This window comes from Melitaea cinxia, chromosome 4, assembly GCF_905220565.1.
Source record: "Melitaea cinxia chromosome 4, ilMelCinx1.1, whole genome shotgun sequence".
Classification (NCBI taxonomy): domain Eukaryota; kingdom Metazoa; phylum Arthropoda; class Insecta; order Lepidoptera; family Nymphalidae; genus Melitaea; species Melitaea cinxia.
In genome coordinates, this window is record NC_059397.1 from 14600958 (window position 1) to 14622079 (window position 21122).

Here is a 21122-nt window from a genome sequence, read left to right on the forward strand (position 1 = left end):
TAAGTAGTACCTAGGAGACCGAGCTCAGCTCGGTATTTTTAGTAAATCGTGTTTTATGGAAATCATATTTGAATACGAATTACATATTTATAAAATATGAATAATATTTTTCGATCTTACCGACATAATAATAAAAAATAAGAACTAGGTATTTAAATAAAAAATAACGAGTGCAAGTAGAAAAAAAAAAGAAAAAATTATAATCGATCTAAAAATTTGAGAACTTGAACCGTGGTATTTTCGGTCGATCGCGACCGGCCGATTTCCCACCAAAGCGACACAACTTTACGATATTGTAGCCATTTTTTCATTGCCTAAAAACTGGTATAAAACGACGTTTTCTAAAAATGGATCCTAGCTAGATTTATTTATCTCCCCCGAAATCCCCTGCATACTAAATGTCATGAAAATTATTCGAGCCGTTTCCGAGATTCAGATTATATATATATACTAGCAGTGCCCGCGGCTTCGCCCGCGTTGAAATTAGTGTGTCACAAAGTTTTTCCGGCAAACTTCCAGTGAAACTCTCATCAAAATCGGCTTAGCCGTTCCGTAAACCTTCCTCTTGCCAATGGTAGAGCCCTCTCTCCAATGGTGAAACCGCATGAAAATCCGTTCAGTAGATTTTGAGCGAATCGATCACATACACTTTTGGGGACTGTTTTTCGTAATACACTAACTGTTGCCCGCGACTACGTTCGCGTGGTTATGAAGATATGCATTAAGATGTTTAACGCAATTTTTTTTTATTTCAGTCACTTGAAATGCTTATCAAACTGAGTAACTTTTTAAAAGGCACAATTTAATATAATTTAATAGTTATTTTTATAAAACCTCTCTATACACCACATTTTTAGTTTTATTTTCAGGCTGTATATGTTTCATACAAACTATCAACCCCAATTAAACCCCCTTAGCGGTGGAATATCGTAAATTCCGTTCTTAACGTCTGCTAACTATAATCTACCTCCCTGCCAAATTTCATCTTTGTCCATCCTGGATGGATGGACCATCTAGCGGTTTTTGAGTTCTCGTGATGAGTGAGTCAGTGACCTTTCTCTTTTATATATATATAGATTACGATGCATTATTTGGACACCTCCTTACCATCTATAAGGCATACATTTTAAATTTCAAATCTCTTACTTCAAAAACATAGGACGTTCATACAAACTTTCAACCGTTTTATCCCCTTTGGGGTCGAGTTTCGTATAATCAGTTCTTAACAGATGTCTACGTCCTATAAAGAACCTACCTGCAAAATTTCAAGTTTGTAGCTGTTATAGTTTCGGAGATTTCGTGATGAGGGAGTCAACCTACCATCCCCCGTTTTAACCCCAAAAAGGAGTTGGTTTCTAAAGATACATTATTTGGACACCTTCTCATCATCTATAAGGAATACATTTTAAATTTCAAGTCTCTTACTTCAAAAACATGGGACTTTCATACAAACCTTCAACCCCCGTTTTACCCCCTTAGGGCTCAAGTTTCGTAAAATTCATTCTTAGCGGATGTTGACGCCTTATAAGGAGCCTACCTGCCAAATTTCAAGCTTATAGATGTTACAGTTTCAGACATTTCGTGATGAGTGAGTCAACTTACTATCCCCCGTTTTAATCCCAAAAGGGAGTTAATTTCTAAAGATACATTATTTGGACACCTTTTCACCATCTATAGAGCTTACATTTTAAATTTCAAGTCTCTTACTTCAAAAACATAGGACTTTCATACAAACTTCCAACCCCCATTTTACCCCCTTAGGGGTCGAATTTCGTAAAATCCGTTCTTAGCGGATGCCTACGTCTTATAAGGAGCCTACCTGCCAAATTTCAAGTTTGTAGGTGTTATAGTTTCGGAGATTTCGTGATGAGTGAGTGACCTTTCGCTTTTATATATATTATAGATTATAGATATACGAGAATTGCTCGTTTAATAGTATAAGATAAATAATTGGAATTCAATTTATTTCCTTTTTTTTGGACCTAGTAAATAAAACATAAACTAAATAAAGGCAATATATGCAACAACTATTTTTTTAACAATTTCCTGCGTACATAAACATGCGTGCGTGCGTGTGTGATATACTTAAAATATATATATATATATATATATATATATATATATATATATATATATATATATATATATATATATATATATATATATATATATATATATATATAAGTTGTTATTGTTTATAGATAAATTGTATTATTTTTTTCTTTCTATCTTTTTGTAAATTTTAATTTATATAAGAATTAGTTATTTGGAGTTATATATATATATACAAGAATTGCTCGTTTAATAGTATTAGATATTTTATTATATTTTTATTTTTTTTTTTTTTTTTTTTTTATTTATTTGTACTATTAAGAAAAGCATACATCAAATTATATTTACTTGCAAAAGCCCATAAGCTTGTCCGCAAGTGACAGTCTCTCACATTTTACATAAGACTTGTAATATATTGCTATAACATTTACAATCTATAGTGGTTACAAAAAAACATATTTATACTACGCTTAGATAATTTTTGCTAAACAAAGTTTTACGTCTACCCTACTTATTAAAAATAGTTTCGTTTTTATTAATTAAACAATACTATCATCGACGGTATGGTCACAAAAACGATTACACAAAACATACGGGTGTAAGCGAGATAGTTAATTTGTTTTTATTTGCTCAGAAATAGCTAGCAGTATACAGGTTGTTATGGTAAATTAGTTACTATATTCATATATATTTTACTTCTATTTATTAATTATTCAAAAACAGATAGCAATAAAATACATATTATTCATACATAGATATATCCATTTATTAAATTTGAGTTTTTTAATATTTCTCATTTTTTTGCAGTTGTTCACAGAAATATTTTTTAAATTTGTATTTGTAATTATCTTCTGTAATATCGAAAAGTACAGTTCTGGGTATTTGGTTAATTAAAGTGGGTATCTATTTGTGCGTTTACCGTAATAGTTACGAACTTTAGGTGTAGCGAGTTTGTTTTGTGTAATTGTTCTTGTTGTGATTTTATGGTTAATTTTAATTTGTAATTCCTTTTTGTGAAATTGTTCCATTAATAATAGCATCTGAAATTTCGTATGCACAGGTAATATTTTACAATATTTAAATATTCCATTTAGATTGTTTTCATTGTAAAATTGATTTTTAACTTTTTTGGGTATTATAATTTTTAATATTTTTAATTGTAGATTTTGTATTTTATCTAAGTAAGTTTTAAATGTTTTACCATAACTCGTTATTCCATATGAAATAAGAGACTCAACAAGTGCATTAAAGAGATTTATAAGAATGGGATACGGAGTTTTGTATTTTAGAATGGCAAATTTTGCTAACACAGCCCGTAGCCTGTCACATACATATTCAACGTGTTTACTCCAATAATAATAATAATAATAATAATAATATTTATTTAGATGAAGATTACATTATGAGGAAAATAAGTTATAAGTAATTTTTACACAAAGTTTTTTAGAATGCGTCGAGCGGATATGTACAACTTTGGTTTTAAGCGAGTTCAATACTAATCCTGCGTCATGCGACCACATGCAAAGGTTGGTAAAGTCAAGTTGTAACATTTTCTCTGCCTTTGCTAGGTTTTTATTGGCTATTACTAGACATGTGTCGTCAGCGAATTGATACATCGAACTATACTTAACGACATTTCCCATGTCATTTACAAAAGCCAGACAGTGAAGAGGACCAAGGACAGATCCCTGAGCTGTACCCGTAGTGAAAGATACTTTATCACTGTGTTCATTTTCAATTCTCACTCGGTATTTTCTGTGCTTGAGGTAATCTTCAGACCATCTACGAAGTGGTCCACGGACGCCGGTATTGTCTAATTTTTTTATTAATAATTTATGGTCGAGTGTATCAAACGCTTTACTGTAGTCAATAAATAAAAGAATTACGTGTTGTTTACTGTCCAGATAATTATTAATTTCGTCGGTAAATTTCGATAATAATAAAGTAGTTGATTTATTTTTTTGGAATCCAAACTGAGCCCCGGATAAGACGTCATTCGATGCGTAGTAATTTTGTTTCTGATTGCATATGTATTTTTCAAATATTTTATCGTCCTCTGGCAATATGGTAATTGGTCTATAATTGTCATAGTCGTTATGAGACCCTTTTTTGTAGATAGGTCTTACTATTCCTTCCTTTAGTTGTATTGGATAAATACCAGATTTAACACTGGTGTTAATTAGCTTTGCAATTACAGCTGCTATTTTTTTTACTTAAGCGTTTTATATCTATGCATCGAATCTGGTCCGCCCCGGGCGCTTTGCTTGTATTTAATTTCTGAATTATTTTGTTAATGATTATTGCATCTGCCGCTTTAAACCTTATTGAACTATTTTGAGGAAATATATACGTCGACTCATTTAAAAGTTTTTTCTTACAGTTAGGTAATATTTTTTTAACATTTTCTTTAAAACTATTGCCAAAATTATTTGCCAGTTGTTTAATAGTTAAATCATTTTTTTTTTAAAAGCTTTTAGTATTGCCGCATCCAAAGATTTATTTATTCTACCTGTTAGGGAATTTAAGATATTCCAAAGTTTTCTTGGGTTATTTATATTATTGTTTATTTCCTGATTATAGTATTTGTTTCGCGATAATTCAATAATTTTATTTGTTTTATTTCTTACCTTATTGTACTCTAACCTTAATATTTTATTGCTTGTATCTTTTTTCCACTCCCTATATAGAAAGTCTCTTTTTTCACAAAAAAAGTTAATTTTATTGTTTATCCACGGATACTTATTTCTCTTACTATTAAGACTAGTTTTTATAGTATATTTGGAAATTTCGTAACATTTTTTAAAATTATCTTCTATAAAATTATATATATCCAATGGATTTTGCATTTTTTCAACTATGTTCCATTCAACGTTTTCAAGAAGAGATATTAATTTTGTATCATTTATTATTTCTTTGATTTTCGTATCATCCTGTATACTGCTATCAAACTGTGCGGAGGCGCACGACAGTATGCACATGCGGTGATCCGCCACTACAGTTCCAAGCGCGGCCGAGTATAAGTCTGACGAGCGTGACTTAACAAATATATGGTCAATACAACTCCGCATAATATTTTCATTTCGAATTTCTATTCTCGTGTAATCCGATATCGCGCTTATCAGACCACACTCGGACATACAGCTTAAGTAATGATCTCGTATGTTATTTTTTAATTTCAGATCAATATTTATATCGCCAAAGAAGAATAAATCAGAGTTTTTGATTGAATTGTGACATAATAGTAATTTAAGCTCATTTATAAACAGGTGTTTGCTTTCATTAGGTGGTCGATACAATGCACAGATGTGTGTCGGGTAGTGGCGGGTAGTTTGGATGTTTATTATTAGTGATTCACAGTGTTTTAGTTTGAAATCGTTTACTATCTGGAAATTATGGCAATTTTTGATGTACATAACTATACCACCACCACGTCGCCGCTCCCGAAGTACACTACACATTTCATAACCGTTAATATTAAATAATTTCAAAAGATCGCTACTCATTGAAATGCCTACCTCAGTTACAATAACAATATCTATAGATAATAAAGATTGATTTAATATCTGCACTAATGAACTAAAATTTTTGATTATGGATCTAATATTAACATGGACAACATTAAATAAAGAAGTATGTTTAGGAAGATAGGTACTAAAGTCATTTAAGTTTGCTGCATCATGAATTTCAATTATTTCCGATGCAGTGCCTAGCGTGTAAGATTTCTATTATCGGCTCACTTGTTTCTCCATCACTATATTGTCTATATCCGTACAATTTCGGATGACGACAGGCTTATCATTATCACTCCTGCGAACTAAAATTTTACCGCCTTGAAACCATATATATTTATGGGTATCTTTGAGCTTTAACTTAGTTTGCCACAAGAGGGTTTTATTGGCGTGAGATAGGGCACGGCGTATCATAATTTTGGATCTAGCAACAGACGGGTCTGAAGATGAAACAATGTCCCCTGCATAAATGGTTCCTTTTCTTGCTGCTCGTATCCACTGGTCCACTAGTTCTTCCTGTTTTACAGACACGTGGAGTATGCCTTCCTTCTCATTTTTTCCCTTCACACTTTTAGTTAAAATTATATCTTCTTTCTTCATAGCAAGTTTTGTAGCTAAATTATTTATCATAATTTCCGTGTTGTCTTCTATCATTTCGGGTACACCAGCGATTTCGATAATGTTGTTAAGTTGCTTTTGCTCTAGGTTTCCAATGTGTTGTTCCATTGCATCGATTTTTAACTCCAGATTTTTATTTTTATTTGTTAAATATGTATTTTTATTTTCCAATTCTTTTATTTTTTCCACTAATTATCGCCAAAGTATCCATTATTCCATCCATTTTTTGACAACAGGAACTAAGAGCATCGTTCACTGAGCATATTTCTTTCTTTACTGCTTTTTTAACCTCGATCGAAATATCGCGTAGTAGTTTTTTCATCACACTTGTTTCTGTATCATTACCCTGTGTCTTTATTAGCTCCTCTGCATCTTCCTCTTCTTCTTCTTCTTCTTGTATCATAAACGACTTCCGTCTTGGAGATTCGCGACAACAATCTTCGCAGGTTCATTCTAAATTCTCAGCGTTGCGCAGTGCTGCTAATTGCTTGGATGACAAGCCAGTACAAGCCTGGTTTATATACATAGATAGTATCACTACCGGTAGGTTTTTATTTAACCAAAAAAATAAATTTAACTGAGGTAGGGAACAGCAGGAAATTGCAGAAAAAATAAAAACTAGACAAAAGCCTGCTCTTGGCAATAAAGAAATATCTAATAGCCTATAAAGAGTTTGCACTGGCAACATAACTTTACGTACAATTATTAATCATTTAGTGATTGTAGCAGTATGTGTATTGTGCTTTTGGTAAATACCATCATCACGTAGTAAAAGTAATTATATTTATATAATATTTATTATATTTGACGACGTTAATACGTGGTCACACTAATGTAAAACATTTGTATAGGTATAAAGCTATACAGTTTGTCGTAGTCTAGGCGTTTGTATCTAAAACACATAACATAATTATAAATATTTTATGGAAATATATATTTTTACATAAGAGGAATACCGTTAAGCCGATTTTTCTCTGCAGAATCTACATTCCGAATCGGTGGTAGCTTCACTTTTACAAAAATAATAATTTATTTTTAAAGTTTTAATTTGTAAAATGACGATTCGAAAGTGCTCTTGGAGCCTATTTGAATAAAGCTATTTTTGATTTTGATTTTGATTTTGAGTGTGATCTGTTTATTTCATTATTTTTTATTTGGATAGATAAAACATAAAATTGACAATAACTTATAAAATTAAAGAACTATTTTATCGTACGATCACGTCTGCGTAGCAAGGTGTCAAGAATGCTAGTAATATTTTCCTCTTAAATCGTTGTTCCGATGAAAACCGGTCTTATAAATAAGCTTATCAATTAAAAGTTAAAAAAGTAACGATTCTATTACGTAAATGTAGCTTAGTTTTTATTTTAATTATTTAGTACAAAACTGATAAAGTATAAATTTAAGTAAATGAGGAAAACTAGTAGTGAAACTTGAACGTATATAAATGTAGATTGAGATCATATACATACATAGGCTTACTTTTTTATTCCAACATTCCCAGGGGTACGGAGGCTACGTCGTAGTTAGTAATAACTCATTGCAACTTAATGGACCACGTTGCTCCTCTGCGGATTGTATACATAGATATATATAAATCCGCAATAAAAGAGCTTATGTACTTAATTTTACACTTTCAATTTTTTGTCAGTATACTGCTTTCGTAACAAAATACTTATTGTTAGAGTATTTTGTACACTAACTTCACGCATAACAATTACTGTATACTAGTGGTCGCCCAAAGGTTGAAATGCGACCATAATTAAAAAATTTAATTAAATAGAACCAAAAAAAATATGTAGATATAGAACCATTTTTTTTTTTTTAATTTGACTACAGACTGACAATCAACAAAAGAAGATAATATGTGTGTGTGTGTGTGTGTGTGTCGAATACATGGTAGTGTGTGTAAGGTTTTTTTATATTGATTTAATATATTTTTATACATAATTTCGAAAAAAAATTAGCATTCTACACTCCTTCTTTATATAAACTATAAGTGTGCGAAACTTCATACTTCTCCGTCCGCGCAATTTTCGTAAAAAGGTGTACAAAGTTTTTGCTTCACGTATTAATATATAGATTATGCACATAATTATTTATTTGTATATTCATATTTCCTTACTGACTGGAACTAATGTATTTGTAAAAAAGTTTATTTAAAAATTGATTTATTGTTAACAAGTTTTTCTACTAAATTTGAATATGGTGTCAAAATTGTGACATCTTCAGACACGTCTACATAATTTTAGTACTGGAAATTTTGGGAAAGCCATTAATAATCCTTTATTTCGCGGAAATCAAAAATGAGAAAGGGGAAATTAACTTTTCTTTTTTAAGAGCTTTAAGAATTATTTGATGTTTCAGAACATTACAAATCTTAATCATTTCTCTCAGAAATTGTCATACAGTTTACCTTCTATGTACTATTGTGGTACTTTTATAAAGACTCAATCAATCGAAGATTTATTTTTTTACAAGCGTTTATTTAACTTGCGATGTATGTATATTTGTTCGGGTTAAATCTTGCAACTCAATTATGAAGCAGATATCTTCAATCAATTGAGTTGAAATTTAGTATACAAGTTCCATTTGGATGACAATGGAAGAACAGGAGATTTACTTGTCAAGATAAACAAGTAAATTAAATAACTCAATGTGATCGATTTTAACAATTAAAATTTTCTAACTAAGGAAATACGAGTACTCAAATCTCGCGACAAGTTTATATATCATATAAATTATGTAATGACCTTATAAGTAGATAGTAAAAATTTTAAAGTAAAAATTTATTTTTTTCGAGTTAGCACATTCAAATAAAAGCTAGTTTTTAAAAAGGTTTTTTACCTTCAATTATTTTTTTTTTATTATAAAAACTAAAAGGCTGGCTGGCTGGTTGCTGGCACTGGCTGTTGTGCTGACGTTCGCGGGTTCCATTCCCGCTCACGTAAGAAATATATTTTGACATATTGTTGTTTGTCAGGGTCTGGGTATTTGTGTATTGTGCTGGTTTCTGGACCATCTCCCTACAAATCATTAATTTACTGTATACAAAGTGCGTAAAAACTTAAAATATTTATATATGTTTATAATCTAGCACCAAAAAAAATCTCTTAAACTAGATTTTCTAAACGTAATAAATACTTTTTTTTTTTTTCATTATCTATCGTTGTGTCCATTTATTATAAATATTCTTTGACGATTAGCAGGAAAGTGGACATAGGGTGCCAATCAAACCACCAATTGCAAATTCATGCGACGTTTCGATCCTTTATTGGACCATCATCAGGCATCTATAAAATATAAAATCATTGAAGAAAGCTGTATACATAAACCAATCCACAACAACAAACAAACAAAAAGAAACCAAATCCTCAGTACCTTTACATACGGTAGTCAAAAGACATCTCCCCGTCAAAGTTCTTTAAGTAAGATTCTAAATTCCAAACATTATATACTATTTTTTAAGTTATATTCTAAACTTTAATCTCTAAATTTTGAAAATTTAAACTACAACATTTGAATTTATTAGGTAACAATATGCACACTTTTAAGTTATTAAGTTATTAATTTTACAATTTCAAGGCATCAAATTCTCCGAACTTGACTATTGAACTGCATCTAAAACATCAATCATATATGTACACACAAATAACCATCAAAGACTGACAATATCTACATAACGATCAACAACCAACATTTTATATTACCTTTACATATGTTAATTCAATTTATAATTTTTTTCCTCCTATTTTGGTTCCTTTAATTTATATTATTTATACCCACATGTATTTTTCTTCAATTTTATATATTAATTTTTATTATTCATTATTTAAATTGTTAAGATTTACAAAATATTAGTCATTTCTTATCAAATTGTCATTAAAATTAAGTCATTTAAAATTGGCTAGTTAAAATTTACATTAATATTTCTATTTTGTAGTTATTGCTCTTTAAATTTACATTTTGTTCTCCAACCTCTTGTATTTTCATGTCTAAAACAACAAATTATACATAAGCCACAGCCGAACACGTAACATTGTACAAGAAACAAACTACCCACTACAAGTGTACTAAATACGGATTATGAACTATAATCATTATAATACAGGCTTTTACTCACATATAGTCGCATCAATACATATTTTTGATTATTAAATTACATCCTCCAATTAGTTTTTTTTGTTTCATGTTATTAAAATTATCTTGTTTGTCTTTTTGAAAACAGAAAAACCGTCGACTAAAAACAAATTTTATTTTCTTTACAAGCCTAATTTACTGTTGAAAGAAAAGTGGTAAAGTGAAAACATTTAATTACTTTATTTAATGGTCCCTGAAATTTAATTTAAAGCAGCGAATTTTCGACTCTAATTCAATTCAGTACGAGAGCGAGCGTAATTCTGTCATATATTTTCTCAAGCCGAGAGAGGCAAATATCTCCGGGTAATCGATGTGATCGATTTTACTCGATTTGTTTGTACACTTCAGAATCGATTACGTGCTATCGTTACCCTCGAGATATAACGCTACTTTACCCTGAGTTGTATTTCCATAATCAAGGCGAATCGCATCAAAATTACCCCATTTCCTTACGCAGGAATCTTTTGGAATTCCTCTCAATTTTCAGTGTTATGCATTTTATTTGGATTGTGTTCAAAATTTGCGTTTAGTTATCATTAAACTACACAATTAATCAATTTGAACAACGCATTCTTTGAAAAAAAAAATGTGAAATTTCTTTAAAGGTAATTATAGTTATTACCATTTCCAAGCTAACATTTTTAAATTAACATTTCAAATAATTTTTATTATTATATTTATTATTATTATTAATTACACACACACACACACACACACACACACACACACACACACGCTCGCGCGCGTGCGCGCATACTCATACACACACACATATGCGCACACATGCACGCTCATATATTTTAATAAGATTAATAGATAATATATTGCAGTAAATACAATTTCAGTGAATTATAAAAAGGAATACACGAAACATTCACTAGTTAAGTTCGCGTAGGCGGCCTTATTTCTAATAGCTGTCTCCACCAGACAACCTTTTGTGAATTAACTTTCTAGCTATACATAATAATGTTTGAGTTTTCATATAACAGATTATACGTTAGGACTGGTAAACTCTTTACTAAAAGTCATATCCTAGAAAACATAATTAATGTTATCCTAATAAAAATCGTACCGTTTACATACGAAAATTTTCTGTAAAATCGATCTTTATGAATTTTTTCTTTGTTCCAGGTGTTCAAATAGCGTATTTTGCAATCATAGGAACGCAAATGTTTATGATCGTGCTCAGCATTTTCCTTTTTTACGGGATTTATAAAGTAAGTATGAAATTTTATCATTATCTAAAATTAGCATAACATGCTTAATCTAAAAACAATTTAGAACCTACAATCCTAATTATAAACGATCCCCGCACATGACAAACATTTGTATTGGCCATACAGGTGTTTGCCGTGGTCTGGGTGTTTGTGCAGTCCTTGTGGGTCTCCCCACCGTGCCTCGGAGAGCACGTTAAGCCGTCGGTCCCGGTTGTCATCATATACACCTGATAGCGATCGTTACTCATAGTAGGGAATATATCCCCCAACCCGCATTGGAGCAGCGTGGTGGATTAAGCTCTGATCCTTCTCCGACATGGGGAAAGAGGCCTGTGCCTAGTAGTGGGATATTACAGGCTGAAGCGATATATATATATATATAATATAAATTATACCGTATCTAAATCAAGTCACTATTTAAAATTCTTACTGGAAATATTTTTCATATTCCATAACGCTTTATGCATTTCTTGAAAAATATTACCGCTAGAGTCTAGAACCGTTCGCTTAAAAGTTATTCGTATATTTTTCTTGGCTTGGTTTTATTTGTCGTAAGTGTTATAAAGCGTTTTAAAACGAGATCGGGTGTCAAGTGTGGGTTTATGAGAGTCACCCATTTTTACTTTATATCTTTATCACGCTGTTACAGCAGTTATAAAGAGCTTATCTTAATAGCCCCTAAGGTTGTTAGATTCATAATGCTTATAAACGTCACAGTACATAAATTTCGCTATAATATCTTAAAGCGAAGTTTTAATTCGTTTTTGTCGAAACATACAATTTATCATAATAATTTATTATATTTTTGTAAATAACGGTAAAAAACCGTTTTGTAACAAAAACTAACCTAAAATTTAGTTAACTGGTCGAGTTAAAATAAAATTTGGATTTGAAATATCTGATTACGATGTAGGCACATAATATTTCGTCCTCTCTTATCGAAGAAAACAATATGGATTTCAATTTCGCATAGATCTATTATAGATAGGCAGATGTAATTTGAGAATTTAGTTCATGAAGATCTTTCATTGATGCCTAAATTGAAATACATTAAATTGGTTTGGATAGGCATATTAAACTATTTCATATAGGCATATGGGCGGAATGATAACCAGTAAGGTACATGAAAATAATGCTAGTGTCGTTTTTTCCATATCAAATTATCCATTCGTCGTTTTGTAAACAACTTCTCTGTTGTCTTCTTTTCTTTTGTTAACAATTCTCGAGACAATTAAATAGATTTTAATAATTATTTAATCATAGGAACTTACATACTGTGTTTTATTTTATTTTGAGTAATAATAAGAATATAACTGTATCGTTTTATTTTAAATACATCATTTAAGTATTTGTTTTTAACGCCAGAAAAAAAAAAACGCAATTGACTCGCGTTATGAGCTACATTTATAACACTTTATTGAACGAACAATTTTTTTTTAAATATAAATAAATAAATAAATATCTACACAATACACACACGGTCGTCTGTTCCTAAGCAAGCAACTTAATGATTGTGTTATAGGTAACAGCCGACTGGTATAGCTACTTTTTTTTCGATAAACATACTTATAAATAATACATATATAAATATATAAATAAACTCGGGGTGAGAATCGAACCCACAACCCTCGGAGAAGAAAGCAGAGTCACTGCGCCAATGGGCAAGTTAAATCTATTATAATGTAGTTATTAAAAAATTTACTGACCAAATAAGTCAATATATCAACGCAGTTAAAACACCGGGACACAGATAGTAGGTACACTCAGAAATGCGATCTCAACTTTCATTTAACTTACCGTTTTATATACTTTATGTGAAACGAAAGAACTCTGGTTTAGAGCATCGTAACGAACGCATCAGGCTTTTACGAGTTCAGACATTCGAGAAGTGTTCTATTTAATGGAGCATGAAAAGCGAGTTGAATAAACTCGTGGAACATTGATTACATTTCGACTGGAGCTCCCCTTGAATCTTGAGTGCACATCATATTTATATTTACTTTAATATCGTTAATAGCATACTAGCGAGTTCACTTGCGTGAGTTTAATTTGTTTGGGATTGAAATTGGAGTATTTTGATGTTTAGATTTATTTAGTTAAATGTTTTATTCTTGTTGTACCAAACTTCTATCTCGTTTACCTACTTGAGTAAAGAGATATACATCTCGGCCAATTTCAAACTAATTTTGTCCTGTCAACAACAAAATTTGGTGTAGTTATTGGAGAGTTAGACGCATACCTCTCAATGGTTCGCTTTTATTTTTATGGAAGATACTAGCTTCTGCCCGCGAATTCGTCCGCGTGGAATAGTTACTTTGGGCTAGCGCTAACTTTAACACGCACTTAAACTGTTTACGCAGCGGAAGCTCTCAAAAGGAAAAATACCCGATTTTAAAACATTCTTTATTGGTGCTCCGCTCCTATAGGTCTTAGCGTGATGATATATAGCCTTCTTCGACTAGCCTATAGTCTTTTCAATATTACAAAAAATTTAATTTGTGTCTCTTTTAGTGCCTCAAGTTTTTTTTATATATGCTTTTTTTTAAATGTAATATTTTAAATTATAATTGTCACACTACTACTAGATGTCAAGGGGATTATCTTAAATACAATTCGCAGACTCTTATACATAAAAATGTCGTCAATAAATTATTGCGCTTATTTAAATTTTATTCCTTGACTTTCCAGATAGCTTGGTATAAATATATCTAGTACGGCTAGTATTCGTCATACATGATTTCTCGTGAGAGTATTGTCTCGCAATAAAAGCAACTGAAAACAAGATGGAGAGACTTCCGACTAGTCTGCCACAAATAAATAAATTTTTTGTCTTTGAATATATATATATATATATATATATATATATATATATATATATATATATATATATTATTTATTATATATATAATATAATTATCATATTTTATATTATAAATATTTAATTTGGTTTTATATATGTATATACCTATGATATTTTTGTTTCAGGAAAACGTCGCCTTTCTAGTTCCATGGGTAGTTGGCTGTATGACCTTCATGGCTTTGGAGGCGATGGCGATGGTTTACTCCAACATACTTCGAGATCACGTTAACAAAGTAAATATATGTTTATTATCTAGCCTTTATCTTCGCTCGTGTATCAGGATATCAGATAACCTCAGAGACCTAAGCGAAACCCAATGATATCTCATTACTTTCTTCTCAAGATAGATGTCTCTGTTTGTCCGTCTGTGAATAATATAACTGTAGTTATAATATATGAAATTGTAATAGTTCAAGTTTTATACTCTTTACACATTTTAAAATTTTCTTACCACAAACACTCAAAGCACTTCTAATCGTCACTATCTGAAGTATATTATTGAATTAAATAATGATATTGTAAATAATAAATAATAAATTCTGTTAAAAAACCGGCTAAAAACTCAACAGTTGCTTTTTTGTTGCTATGCAGTGTAGTAAAAAGGTTTTAATTTTTATTTACAAAAAATTATCGATGATTAACAATATCGATGGTCAAATGTAATTTTGGCAATCAGTTGTGCTCGCAGATGACATGATTTATTACCGATCCCTACCAAGATTGTGGTAGTAAAAACAATCTTGATACCGGTTCTGGATTACGTCAATATTTCTTGTCTCGATATAAGAAAAGGTTAACTATACAAACTCGAGCGGTTTCAGATTCTACGCATTCGGTTCATATTTAAACATAGAAATGAACTTATTTATGACTTAGACTAATGATTATATGTGTGAATTTTTCATAAAGTGTGGGTAATTTTTTATCCGCCTTTGTATGAATATGTACATTCTTTTCCTTTTCTATCTGTGTATTGTACAATCAAGGCTTAATATATAAAGTCGTGGGCCTGTTATTTGTTACAAATGTTACCTTTAGAGACAGGTTGTCTGTTAGAAATCACTATCAGTGATAAGACCGCCTTTGCACTTTGTTCAGTATGTTGTTTCTTTTTAATGTACTTGTAAGTGCAATAAAGTATAAATAAATAAATAAAATAAATAAAATCTGAAAGAACTATTTGAAGTTTGGGTCCCTATGAGAATTTTCTCAGCACTTCTTCACACTCTTTCTATTTCACATCATGTACTATCAAAGTGTTTCAACTTTGAAATTCTCTGCTTAGTATATGGATTTCTCAAACTGTAGGAGTGCCTATTTATAAAGCATGTAAAGTCACATTATTTGGCAAAATGTCGTTGATATTTCTCTTTTCTCATTAGGTAGATATTATTTTTTATCTTTTTGCTTCGTTTTTATGATTGTTCAGTTACGAATTATGTTTTTATATATTTACAAACGTATATAGGTTTTATCACTACATAGTATATAATTTAAAACAAAAAAAAAAACCGACTTCAAAAAGGAAACTAAAAAGTGAAAAATAAATTTACTTAGTACAAAGTAATTCGTATTTTGATTTAGTTAATCAGAAATGATTAAATAAATATTTTATAATTTTGAAGTCGGTGCCAAGTAAAACAATAACTACTCTAGTATCTACTCATAAGTTGTATTCAGTTTTCTTTCATAATTTGTTTCATTGACTATTAGGTTGAATACTGTTATTATTCTGTTATTGTTTTGACATATCTAATAACATTTTTTGTACTTGTTTGTTGTGTGTGTGTTGTTTGTATTTATTATTGTAGCCAGGTTGTTTTAGTATTTACTTGGCACCAACTTCAAAATTATAAAATATTTATTTAATCATTTCTGATTAACTAAATCAAAATACGAATTACTTTGTACTAAGTAAATTTATTTTTCACTTTTTAGTTTCCTTTTTGAAGTCGGTTTTTTTTTTTGTTAAAAATTATTTTATTTTACAATTTTTGGTAATGGGTAGACCTAACAAGGATGCTCTTTCTCTTATGTCGGGGGTCCGGAAACATACACAATACACAAGCACAAACACCCAGACAATGACAAACATCTATATGGCCAATACAAATATCTGTCGTGCGCGGAGATTGAACCCACTAACGCCAGCGCAACAGCCGGTGCTGTGACCGCTGCGCTAACGCGTCGACATACTATGAGTAAAGTTCGCTATCAGGTGTACGTAATAACAACCGGGACTGACAGCCTAGCGTGTTCTCCGAGGCTCGGTTGGGAGAACCACAAGGATTAACAACTAGACCAAAAATAAATATTTATATAAACATAAATATCCACTCCGAGCTGGAATAGAACCTGCGACCGTCGGTGTTTAGGCGCCGCCGACACGGCACAAGCACCATTATATCAAAGCGGTCGTCAAACAGCAAAAGGTAACTGCTGTAAATTGTTGAGAAATTCCCTCGAGTGTTTATCGGCTCCATCATCAAACCTGGTCCTGCGACACAGATGATCACACAGCAGGTAATCGCTATAAATCGTTGAAAAGTTCCCTCGACTATCTTTCGTCTCCATCATCAGACTTTAATGGCACTTGTAACTCATATAGGTGCAAAGTTCTCATCAATAGAAACGAATTAAGTTCAAACAGCAGGTAATTGCTATAAGTCGTTGAAGAGTACCCTCGACTATCTTTCGTCTCCATCATCAGACTGAGATGGCACTTATAACTCATATATATGCAAAGTTCTCATCAATAGAAACGAATTGAGTTCAAACAGCAGGTAATTGCTATAAATCGTTAAAGAGTTCCCTCGACTATCTTTCGTCTCCATCATCAAACTTTAATGGCACTTGTAACTCATATAGGTGCAAAGTTCTCATCAATAGAAACGAATTAAGTTCAAAAAGCAGGTAATTGCTATAAATTGTTGAAGAGTTCCCTCGGCTATCTTTCTTCTCCATCATCAGATCGAGTCCAGACCTTTATTAAATAGTAGTGCTTTATAGTACTTAATGAAAACATGATTAAATTTACTAGTCACCCTTACGATTTTTGAAATTTTCCCTTGATTTTTCTGGGATCCCATCATCAGATCCTGGTTTTCTTATCATGGTACCAAACTATGGATATCTCCTTTCCAACAAAAAAAGAATTATCAAAATCGGTTCATAAACGAAGAAGTTATCTCCGAACATACATAAAAAAAAATATATATATATATACGGTCGAATTGAGTAACCTCCTTCTTTTTTTGAAGTCGGTTAAAAACAAAGTCGCTTTCTCTGTCCCTGCACATGTATGTACGCTTAAATCTTTAAAACTACGCAACGGATTTTGATGCGGTTCTTTTTAATAGATAGGTTGATTCAAGAGGAAGGTTTATATGTATAACAACATCCATTAAATAGTGGAGAAATACTGTTATTTTTGAGTTTTCTAATGTTATGTCGTAAATAATTACATTTTTTCCGCTTACATTGCAAACGCAGCCAGAACTCTACGAGATTTATCAAAATAATGTACTAAGTATTGTACACATTGAAAAGGTCTACAGAAAACTCCGCGATGGTATATACCTATCTCTTATGGATATCCCACAATAACATTTTTTTGTCATTTACTTTTTACGACAAATAATGGCTAATTTTCGAAGCAATTTTAATCAATACAGCATTAATCCTTATCCAATTAAATACCTTAAATATATTTTTTATTTAATATAGATTTATAACAACATCCATTAAATAGTGGAGATAGCCCTTTACAGCAAATTATTTAAATGAATATTTTCGAAGATATTACAGATTTAAAAATCGCGGTACGTAGCGTTTGCGGCGGTTCCGGCCGGCTTTTACTCTAAGTTAACGCGTGCGGGTCACGGGTAGTCCAGTCATTACGTCGGAAAAATCGGGTTAGAAATGCAAATGAACCGAGAAAGCCAAATTTTGGATATTACGTGGGGGATGGCTAGAAAAGCTTAAGTTCAAATTGTCGACCAAAATAACCTTGTGGGTTATCACCATCTTGAAAAAAGGGTTAAACTCAGTTTTTTTTATCATAACTCGGTTCCCCGTTGAGATACGAAAATTTTTATAGAATACTTTTTTGTTGCTCTCTTTACGGTCTACAATTAAGGTCCTATACATTTTTCACGTATCGATCATCGTTATCGAGATATCGTTAAAAAAAGCCACAAATTTTGGGAGAAAAAATTGTTTTTCGCTATTTCCTTTTTTTCGTGAAAAATATCGAAAAATGTTTGAAATAAAACTTGTAGAGCCTGTTCAGACCTACAAATTCGTTTTTTAATTTTTCATTTTCGAGAAAAATTACGACCTCTAGCGCGCCGCAAAATGAGTAAGACTGTGCCCGGTGTCAATTTAGCCGCTCGCACGGTTATATCCACAACGTAAAAATGAATGAATTATTTGCTTAAGGGAATTATTTTTAAAAGAATTATTGGTTAAGGGAATTATTGCTATACGAAATAAATGAATAAACCAGCCAAATTATAAATCTAAAACATGAAATTTATTAATCAAAAATTTTTTATGCAGCAACAATAATAATTACACGTAGTCATTATTGTCACACGTTTTTCTCCGTTTTGATGGTCCTGACTGGTGTTGAAGTTCCTCCTCGGTACACTCTTTGAGTCGTGTAAATTCTTCAATCGCAGGAAATGATGCTGTGACGGTCCAAAATTCGTAATCTTCATCTTCGTACCTAATCGTCGTTGAATAATATCTCGACTTTGGCGACATTGTCGCATGTCTGTCCACTGCAGTGCAGGCAAATAACCGAGCAACTAATTCCTGCTTTCCTGCACCCACAAGCAGCCCCACACTTTCCTTTACATTTGCACGAAATTAGTTTTAAAAGTTCAGGTGGAGCGGGTGCGGCTGTGGTGCAAATTGACTCAAGCCCGTAATTCGTCTGTCGCCAACCCCATTCCTGAGGATCTTTAAAAATTTCATGTTTTTGACAATGTCGCCAAAGTCGAGATATTATTCAACGACGATTAGGTACGAAGATGAAGATTACGAATTTTGAACCGTCACAGCATCATTTCCTGCGATTGAAGAATTTACACGACTCAAAGAGTGTACCGAGGAGGAACTTCAACACCAGTCAGGACCATCAAAACGGAGAAAAACGTGTGACAATAATGACTACGTGTAATTATTATTGTTGCTGCATAAAAATTTTTTGATTAATAAATTTCATATTTTAGATTTATAATTTGGCTGGTTTATTCATTTATTTCGTATAGCAATAATTCCCTTAACCAATAATTCTTTTAAAAATAATTCCCTTAAGCAAATAATTCATTCATTTTTACGTTGTGGATATAACCGTGCGAGCGGCTAAATTGACACCGGGCACAGTCTTCCTCATTTTGCGGCGCGCTAGAGGTCGTAATTTTTCTCGAAAATGAAAAATTAAAAAACGAATTTGTAGGTCTGAACAGGCTCTACAAGTTTTATTTCAAACATTTTTCGATATTTTTCACGAAAAAAAGGAAATAGCGAAAAACAATTTTTTCTCCCAAAATTTGTGGCTTTTTTTAACGATATCTCGATAACGATGATCGATACGTGAAAAATGTATAGGACCTTAATTGTAGACCGTAAAGAGAGCAACAAAAAAGTATTCTATAAAAATTTTCGTATCTCAACGGGGAACCGAGTTATGATAAAAAAACTGAGTTTAACCCTTTTTTCAAGATGGCGGAAAACCCACAAGGTTATTTTGGTCGACAATTTGAACTTAAGCTTTTCTAGCCATCCCCCACGTAATATCCAAAATTTGGCTTTCTCGGTTCATTTGCATTTCCAAATGTATATAATGACTGGACTAGGGCAGTAATGAATAAATCAAAACTACTGATCGATTTTAATCATTTTTTCAGTGAATGACATAGGCTATAATTATATTTTATACCCGTGCGAAGCCGGAGCGGGTCGCTAGTTTTTAATATATATACAATTATACATGTACGTATATTTTATTTTGTTTTACATGTTTGTATTTATTTGTACTTAGCGTATCTTCTTTCCACATTATTCTATTCGTGTCCTTTGCCTAATATTTGCTTCGAAAAAATAACCCTTTTAGCGTTCAAACCAGTTTTTGATCGTTTTAGTGTATTATATCACGTTCTACTTTTATATATTACTAGCTGTGCCCGCGGCTTCGCCCGCGTTGAAATTAGTGTGTCACAAAGTTTTGCCAGCAAACTTCCAGTGAAACTCTCATCAAAATCGGCTTAGCCGTTCCGTAAACCTTCCTCTTACCAATGGTGGAGTCCTCTCTACAATGTTGAAACCGCATGAAAATCCGTTCAGTAAATTTTGAGCGAATCGATCACATACACTTTTGGGGACTTATAATACACTAACTGTTGCCCGCGATTACGTCCTCGTGGTTATGAAGATATGTATTACTATTAAGATGTTTAACGCAAATTATTATTTTATTTCAGTCACATGAAATGCTTATCAAACTGAGTAACTTTTTAAAAGGCACAGTTTAGTATAATTTAATAGTTATTTTTATAAAACCTCTCACCACATCTCACCTCATACACCACATTTTTGGTTTTATTTTCAGGCTGTATATGTTTCATACAAACTATCAACCCCAATTAAACCCCCTTAGCGATGGAATGTCGTAAAATCCGTTCTTAGCGGACTACGTCTGCTAACTATAATCTACATCCC

At 31.7% G+C, this 21122-nt stretch overlaps 1 protein-coding gene and 1 long non-coding RNA gene across 2 annotated transcripts in view; one reads left to right on the forward strand and one right to left on the reverse strand.

Annotated features, from left to right (window-relative positions):
• The window catches only part of LOC123669937, a 60243-nt gene that overhangs the window by 28395 nt on the left and 10726 nt on the right, over positions 1-21122 (forward strand). The window contains exons 3-4 of the mRNA XM_045603450.1: positions 11451-11536; positions 14522-14629. Coding sequence (XP_045459406.1) covers positions 11451-11536; positions 14522-14629 — 194 coding nt within the window. The remainder of the gene's footprint in view (positions 1-11450; positions 11537-14521; positions 14630-21122) is intronic.
• On the reverse strand, positions 10113-10344 carry LOC123670283. The gene is made up of 2 exons (XR_006745891.1): positions 10303-10344; positions 10113-10174 (listed from the first exon to the last, which is right to left on the reverse strand). It is a non-coding gene; the product is annotated as an uncharacterized LOC123670283 (long non-coding RNA).